This window comes from Parasteatoda tepidariorum, chromosome 2 (assembly GCF_043381705.1).
Source record: "Parasteatoda tepidariorum isolate YZ-2023 chromosome 2, CAS_Ptep_4.0, whole genome shotgun sequence".
Taxonomy (NCBI): Eukaryota; Metazoa; Arthropoda; class Arachnida; order Araneae; family Theridiidae; genus Parasteatoda; species Parasteatoda tepidariorum.
Window position 1 is genome coordinate 103,426,467 of NC_092205.1, and position 9,180 is coordinate 103,435,646.

Consider the following 9,180-nt stretch of genomic DNA (forward strand, 5'->3'; position numbering starts at 1 on the left):
AAAAAAAAAAAAGAGTTAAAAAAAATGGCATTCGCGAGCATTACATTTAAATACATTTTGTTTTATAACATTTTTATGCGGCCGGAAACAAAACAAAAAATAATAATAATCTGCTGTGAATGGAAGTTTGCCAATTTTTGTTTGGGAAGTTTGCTATTTGTGGGACAGCAGACGTGTTTTGTACAATTGTTGATGAATTTACATAGAAAAAAAAAAAGAGTTAAAAAAAAATGGCATTCGCGAGCATTACATTTAAATACATTTTGTTTTATAACATTTTTATGCGGCCGGAAGCAAAACAAAAAATAATAATAATCTGCTGTGAATGGAAGTTTGCCAATTTTTGTTTGGGAAGTTTGCTATTTGTGAGACAGCAGACGTGTTTTGTACAATTGTTGATGAATTTACATAGGAAAAAAAAAAAGAGTTAAAAAAAATGGCGTTCGCGAGCGAAAGTTTAAGTAATGCAGACGATTTTTCAGATTATGAAGATGTGAACATATTCAAAGACAAATACTTAACTTTTTTCATTTGCCCGAGATCATTTGGGATAGTAAAGTTTTACACATAAAAAAAAAATTACAATTTTAACTTGTGTATTGTTTTAGTTTCTTGTATTTATTAATAAAATAAAAATTTGCATTTTTTTCTCCAAAAAAATTGGTAAGGGAAGCAGTTTATAAAATAACTGCCACTTCAGCTTAAACAGACTTTATATACATGTATTTGTGTCACTTTTGTTAGATGATGGAACATACCTTGCCAACAAGATGGTCAGTGACAACCTCTCTTAGACCAGTATATAATCTTTCACCATGTTTATGCAATACCATAGTGTAGGCATTACGATACAGCTCTTCAAAGCTCAAGCCACTGTTGTTTTTTTTCTGAATTTCCTGAATGGCATTTTTAAGGAGGGACCAGATGTTCTGCACATACTTTTCATCCATAGTCATCTATAAAATTAAAAGAACCAGGATTTAAAAAAACCAACATTTATATTTTTAGAAAATATATAAATCCTAAATTACATTTTTATAAACCGGAGGAGGTTTTTGTTTTAAATCTCAATTTGAACTTCACTTTAAAAAACATTATTAGAGTCAAATCCCAGTATGGTGAAACTTCAACGAACCGAAATTTCGATTCACTATAACCAGGAGTTCACAATATCCCTACACCGCACTTTAAACAACTTTTTAATCAAACTGTTCCCTTTTACTACGCATTTAAATAAATGGCCAATAAAAAGAAATACATAAATGATTAAAAAACAATATGTAGTAAAAAAATGTGTTAACTTTTATTTTTATAACTCTTCGTCATTCGTACAAAAAATTCAGGGATGTCCCTTATTTAGGGAAGGGACACTGAAATAGTAGAAGCAAACAAGAAAAAATACTTATGATGGCTACATTCCACTCAATAAATGATTTTAAAAATCAGTATATGTATTTTATGTTAAAATTTTAAAATTAGCAAAAAATGAAGAAAAAAAAAGTTTATAATATCCAATTTTCTCTCTTCTTTTGGTTCCCTATATCCACAAAAAATAATATTATATGTGTATAGTAAGGCACGGGAGCCAACGTTTCGTTCACTATATCCGGGTGTTCAGTATAAATCATGTTCACTATAGCAAGGTTTGACTATATTAGCCCCGACCCAAGGTTTAAAATAAGTGGTCGTTAGTCGTAATTTGTATCCAAAAAAATTATATTTGACGGCCAGAAAATCGCACCCAGTAGTCATTTCTGCCGCTTAAATTTATTATTCTGACGCTAATATATAAATTGACGCTTAAATTATTTCTGACGCTAAATACCTTTGCACTCCCAATTCAACTCTCTTGGCCGAGTTATAAGACAGACTGGAAGTAACAGATATGACATCATATGCTTCAAATATCAAGGAGTCTATTGGGATTACGAACTCTAAATCGTCTAGAGTGTTTAGAAGCTGCATCAAAAAAAGGGAAATTCTATGTCTGATAGTGGTTTGTTTAGAATCCCAAAAAGAAGTTAAAAGATTCAAATTCGAGTTTTTTATGAAGTGTTCCATTTCTGACAATTCCATAGTAATTTCATATCGTTTAATGATAGTTTTTATAGAAGATGTATAGAAAACTGATAGTTTATTCACCTTTTTTTTTTTACCCTTTTCACACAGTTTTTCAAAATCCTATATTTGTATACGCTATATATTATGTTTAATACATAGATATTTCAATGCATTTTTATGGCATACGAATTTTAGGATTTAGATCACTCGTCATTACACTCGCAACAATTCCATCAGTTTCCTAACGTGTTTTGGTCATTTCCGCTCACAAGGTGTGTAGCCAAATCTTTCAACAAAAAATAAGCATCTTTTAAGTACTTTAAAAGCACTCAAAAAATATTTTTAAGCACTATATAACGTAACAAAATGCAAGATATTTTTCCAAGACTTTACATGATCATGATAAAATAACTAATTTCTGACAAAGAACTCTTTCCTTGATTATATTAGCAACTATAAAAAGATCTAGAGATTTTTTGGTTTGATATCAAAGGGCTGAAAATAAAGTCTGAAATTGAGAATATCTAGCAAAATGAAGTAGAGTTGCACATGAGAGTGTAACAATCTCACCGAACGCAGCTCAGTAGAAGGACTCACAAGTATTCCGGCTCAGTAGAAGGACTAGCATTATGCAAAACCATGTATTGTGCAAAAGTACGCTTTTGCACAATACGTGGTGAAATCGACATGGGAAAGAAAAAAATCTCACTTTTGAAAAGAGAAGACTAAGAACTTTTTTAAAACATCCAATGATAAAGCACCTTTAAGGGCTCTTAAAGATCGAAAATGAAAAATAAGCATAATTAAGCACTTTTTAAAAATGGCACGCACCCTGACTCTTTTTATTCATTCCCATTGCCTTGACACCATGTTATTACAACAATTGTGTACTTTGAATTTAAGGAATCACTTCTTTAAACAATTAATTTACACCAAGTAAGTCCACACCGTTTAAGGATTTTTTTAATTTTTTTTTTTTTTTAAAGCAACTATTTGTCATTTCTCGGCTATTTCTACTGTTATTTTTTTCTTTTCAATTTGATATTTTTATTATATTATGTCTAGCAAATTTGTATTTTAGTAATCACTTTCTTATGTGGCCGATAAGTGACAAGTATTCTAAGCAACTTTGTGAGCAACTATTTCAGGTCTGCTAGAAAAAACACATATTTAAAATTAGTAACAGAACAAGTATGATGAAATAAAATCTATAAATGCAAATAACTTTTAAAAAATTCATTATTTATTTACTTTAAATACATGAAATTGGGATTACTAGATCGTATTAGAAAAGTTTTTCTTTTTTTTCCCAAATATCTTTTATAACTTTTTTTTTAATTTAATGATATGAATAATAAGGTAAGGGTAAATAATATTTTTATTATTTCACGCAATATAGTTTATAAGCTTTTATTTCTACAGAAAACTTAATCAAAAATGTACCTTTTTTATTTGAGAAATGTGTGATTAAACAAGCTAGTAAAAGATTATGTATAATCGCTTTTCAATACTAAAACTATAAAACAACATTTTTGTAATAATTATGTCAGGCAATATAGTTTATAAGCTATTATTCATACAGAAAACTTAATCAATAATGTGCCTTTCTTATTTGAGAAATGTGGCATTAAACAAGCTAGTAAAAGATTATGTACAATCATTTTTCAATACTAAAACTATAAAACAATATTTTTTGTTATAATTATGTCAGGCAATATAATTTATAAGCTATTATTCATACAAAAAACGTAATCAATAATGTACCTTTTTTATTTGAGAAATGTGGGATTAAACATGCTAGTAAAAGATTATGTATAATCACTTTTCAATACTAAAACTATGAAACAATATTTTTTGTTATAATTATGTACATTGAGTTAAAAATACACAAGGATTGATATAAACTATTAAAAAAAATTCTAAATTTATAGGATTTTAATAGAAATTAAACATACTACACTAAAAATAATTTCAATATTTATTTTAATAGATTTGTGTAAATACATCTTTGTTACATTTTATTTAGCCTGCTTTCCCGAAACATAAATTTTGCAGTCAAAATTTTGACCAAAAAGTTAGACAACTTACATTTCAACCAAAGCTATGGGCCTAATGTTATCATAAGTTTTAATAATTTTTAACAACGAGTAGAACTTTTTAAGCACACCAGCTCCATTTTTACTGTAATACTTAACGCTGAATTCATTTAAAATGCATTTTAAATATACTGTTTTTTTTAACAGAAACACAATGAACGGTAACATACTTCCTATTTGCTTTCTTAGGAAATTTAAATTTAAATATTTCACAAGTTTATGATCCTACTAAGACTGGGGGTACTTTGATACATCATTAAAAAAAAGTAATTTAACATATTAATCATCATGCTGATATAAAAACTTTCTTTCTTTCTGATACTTTGAAACAGTGACATAAACTCTTACATAAAATGATAAACTTCATTTTTACATTTTAAAAGCTACTTTTTTTTAAAATTTTGCAACTAAGGTCGGCAAGCTTATGGCAGTTCACAGTATTATCCAGAGTTTTGATGTCAAAAATCCTTTTAGACATAGTTTCTGACAAGTGTCAAAAATCCACAATTTTGAGTAAAAAAAAATTTGCTATTTTAAATATGAAGTAATTATAATAAAAGTTCGTATAAAAATACAAGTGATCTATTATGTTCAGTTGATAATCAATTATGTTCTTAAATCATTTTGCAATCATTTAATCAACACAACATTAATCAACACAACAGGAGATACAATTTTAACTTAGTTTCTGGATGACTTAGAAACATCCATATATTTGCATTGCACATAAAAATATAAAAACATTTTAATTGTTTTCAAAAATTAATTTACCAACTAGAAAAAAAGCTAAATACAATTTTGAAAGCCCTTTTGTCATAAAAAGTTTATATTAAAATAAACTAAATATGTGCTTCAATATGAATTAAGTCACATACTATGAGGTTACGTACTAAATGAAGATTAAAAGGAAATATAAATATGATTATAATAAGTACAATTGACTTTATTTACTGTTAAATTGTCAAAAATGGTTGTCAAGTAACCATTGTGCTATCTATCAAAAACATTAAAAAAAAGTTTATTTATATACATCACTAAACATCAGAGATAATACTTTTAAAATAAAATTCGAAATATTAAACATAACACTTCTTTCTTATAACCTTAATAAATATGTCAGTAGAAAAACATTGATTAGTAATTTAGCTGGATAATAGATGATACGAATTGAAACTTCTGTATCAGAATAATCAGTCAGGCATGCATTTAAAATAAAAGAAGCCTATTTTAATTTGAATAATAAGAAGGGAAATTAAAGAGGAAAAATGTTGATATAGCTGTTGTTTATAAAATGATTTACATATCTTTTTAAAGCGAAACTACTCACAGGAAAGGCTCGAATACGCATTTTTGTATCTTTTTTCCCTTGTTTTAGGCTCATTATGAATCATACAATTCTTCTTAGTTTAATTTGATCATAGGGATTTGAATATAATATTAATTATCAGCTTCTAAAACTTAAATATCAAAACAACATGATCAAACTTCTCGAGATAGAACTTTAGATTCAATCTATTGCCAGATAACAGAAATTAATAGATGAAAATATAATATAAATATAGTAATATATGAACTTCCACTTTCAGTTTAAAACAGGTCGGAATAGCTTACTTTTAGGGAGCGTTTTCACTTATCGCGCATATCCGATCGTCGTCGAGCAAATTGGTGAGATTTTCCAGAGAGAACACATTTCACCAATAAGATGACCAGACGTCCTCAAATCCCTGGGAGATAGTCCTCAAAAACTTTCAAATTAAATTTCAACATTGTGTCTTCAAATGTACTCGACAACTCTATAGTGCGACATAAATAATGTACAACTTATATTCCATAATACCCAGAAAGCATGTAACCTTACGACAACCTTGTGTTTTAACTTTATTTTCATTGTCACGAAAAGGTTTGCCGTAAAAACCTTTTTTCAATGACGTAAAAATATATTGCAATTTCCAACCTTTCCTCCTTAAAGAAACACTAAATGATTTTTAAATCTTTTTTAAAAATATTGTTATGTAGGTTAAAAAACAAGTAAATTGTAAACCTTATTTTTTGCATTTTTGTTTGCTGTCATGATTAGGTTAGCAGAAATATTAAGCGAAAACCTTTTTCAAAGGAAACGAAATGACGCAAATATTAACCTTTTCAGCGAAAATATTAATAAATAATAAGAAAATATTTTGCGAAGGTCCTCATTTAAAGGAAAGCAAATAAACGAGCATAAGACCATGATTTTGGTTTTATTAAGGTCTGCGAAAGTACAATACGAAAACTTTCTTTTAAACGTTTCTCGACACAAGTATAAGTAATAGTTCTTTTTTAGAAACTTTTCATTCGAACAATCTCATTAAAATAATAAATAAAATTTGAATTTGGAGTTTAAAATTGACTCTTCAATATTTTTCTACATATTTTTTTTTCTTCTCGAATTTGGCGGTTGGGATCCTATGCGTTGCTGTTCCTTTAGAATGTGTGGCCTTCTCTCGTTCATTTTACATTATTGCAAAACTAATTATGTACAGAAAAAATTCGCCCAACAGTCTATTGTGACCTAAAGGGTCATCGATATTAAGACTCCACGATTTATGACGAAAGAGGAGTGATGGTGAAAATAAAATCAGCATTGTGCACCTACCGCCTTTATTTCCCTGACAAGCTGGTACCCTCTCTAAAGCTGGGTGGATTCAAAATCTAGACCCACAGTTTTTTCATCATATCTTTGGAGTGAATTTAAGAACATTTTGTTTACAGAACTCGATGTATAGTGTGCAAAATAAAAGACAGACCACCCTGATAGATTTTGATCTAATGACTGACTTTTCACGTTTTATAACTCAATCTTAATTTTTCGAAGGGGTGATCTCTAATATGCTAATTAATTAGTGCAGGCGATTATTTAAGTTACGAAATTAAACACAAAAATGTGTTTTCTCTGAATAAACATACCTTTTTCCCGACGGATTCAGATTTTGAGCCCCCAAAATATAGGGGGTAGCCACAATCTGGGGAATATTGTCCCGATAGTTTGATCATTAGGGTGATCCAAAGTTTGGATGCCTCTATCTTAATTTTATATTTTGCATATTTCGCCATACATAGAGACCTTTTATAGCGAGTTAAAAAAAAAAAATTTGNTCCCGATAGTTTGATCATTAGGGTGATCCAAAGTTTGGATGCCTCTATCTTAATTTTATATTTTGCATATTTCGCCATACATAGAGACCTTTTATAGCGAGTTAAAAAAAAAAATTTGAACATAATTTTAAAATTTGTTTATCCAAAGATAATTACATGCGGAAAATAAACTTTAGTAGATATTTATTATTTTTTATCACGCTATTAAATAATAGCTGGAAAATTTTTGAATTATAAGGCATACAACTTTTTATAAAATTTTTATGTGCGTAATTTTACATGGCAAAATACAAAATCGAGCTAAATCTGTCGAATTGTTCCTGTGTATATTTAAAATTCGATTTCTCAGAAACTATTCAAAAGATTATGCTCAAATTTTGCATTTTGTCATGTGAAATTACATATTTTAAAAGGATGTAAAAATTTTATACCTCTCAATTTAAATTTCGTCACTGCTGTAAAATATTTTCTCGAAAAAGTTCATAAGTAAGCAGGTATGTAAATGTTCAACCATTCCTGAAATTCGGCAGCAGTTTTTTCGTGTCACGAATTTATTCTATACATTATCGGCAAAACACTGTTGAAAATAAAAATTTAAAATAAAAAAAAATGTAAAATAAACTAATAAAGAGAAAAACAAGTTTTTCTAAAGGGGGGGGGGAGGCTAAAAGTCTGTTTAATTAAATTTTAATTAAGTCGTTCCAAAAATCAGAAGATAGTATTTTAAATCTGTTCTCTTTCTTTTAACGTCTTATTTGAATTATCAAACAAATATACGTCTAAAATACATAAAATTAAAATGGAAAAGCAATAAATAAAATTTTAAACGAAGTTCTTTTAAAAACTAGAAAAACTTCTATTAGCCTTATTGTACCAAAACTTTGAGGCAATGCTTAATGTTCAAACTTCAATATTCTTATTCAATTAAAAATAATAATAATAAAAAAAAATAATAATCTCACTAAATTTAACTTTTGAAAATTATTGTAAACCCCTGCTTCTCCTCCCTCTCAAAATACTGTCTTAAAAACTGCTGCTTACGTCAAGCGCAACTTTGCACTAATATTACGGCTGAAGATCATTTACACTTTCGGAGTTTACTTGCTCGATTTAAGTTTGAATAGAATTGAGTTTGAAATAGATTGATGAATTATTTCTTAATGATATTCTGTTTCATTGTTCCAAGTTTAAGATAGTTATCCCTTTTGATATAAAAAATAGGTACATAGTCTAATTGCATTTCATTCGCCTTATTGAGTATTGAGTATAGTAAAGTGCGGCGCGCTCTCTGCTTTCGCTTATAGCACTGCGTTTCAATAGGTAAGGTTTAATTTAGCCTAACAAGATTTATTTCAGCTCAGAGGCTCTTCTTCAAATTCCTTTCAAGTCTTCTGCTTTTTGAATCAAATTAAGAGGAAAAAATGCGTGAGCAGCACCGAACTCCAGACCATCGGGTCGACAAACTTCTTTACCCGTGGCGCTAACGACCACACCAATTACCATTAAAGAGAGTTACGGAGTGAGTCGTGTGCGTAGCTCCGGAGACGAAATTTATCCGTTTTTTAGCTTACATTCCCTCTTTCCCAAAGAAAAATAATAATTTTTATATATGTAACACTTTCTTCACGTTGAAACAAAAATAAATTTTAAAAATAAAATAAAGTAAATTAAAAAAAAATTAAAAATTAATCCGTGACCAGGACCGAACCCCTGACCTCCAAGTCTACAAACTTCTTGACCCATGGCACTAACAACCGCACCACGAATCACACGTTGCTTCCTCGAATATATAGCTTAAAGAACTCCCTTCCGGTTAATTAACAAAATCTATTTTGGCCCATTATGTGCCCCCTAAATAGTGAATAAAAATTCCCTTTGGCACGATTGTTTA

General features: G+C 28.8%; 1 protein-coding gene across 1 annotated transcript in view; it reads right to left on the bottom strand.

Annotated features, from left to right (window-relative positions):
* The window catches only part of LOC107452044 (cullin 3), a 59,904-nt gene extending 54,232 nt beyond the window's left edge, over nt 1–5,672 (bottom strand). The window contains exons 1-2 of the mRNA XM_071178083.1: nt 5,485–5,672; nt 759–956 (exon numbers count right to left, since the gene is read on the bottom strand). Of these exons, the coding sequence (XP_071034184.1) occupies nt 759–956; nt 5,485–5,538 (252 nt within the window). The 5' untranslated portion in view covers nt 5,539–5,672. The remainder of the gene's footprint in view (nt 1–758; nt 957–5,484) is intronic.
* Nucleotides 5,673–9,180: the final 3,508 nt, after the last annotated feature.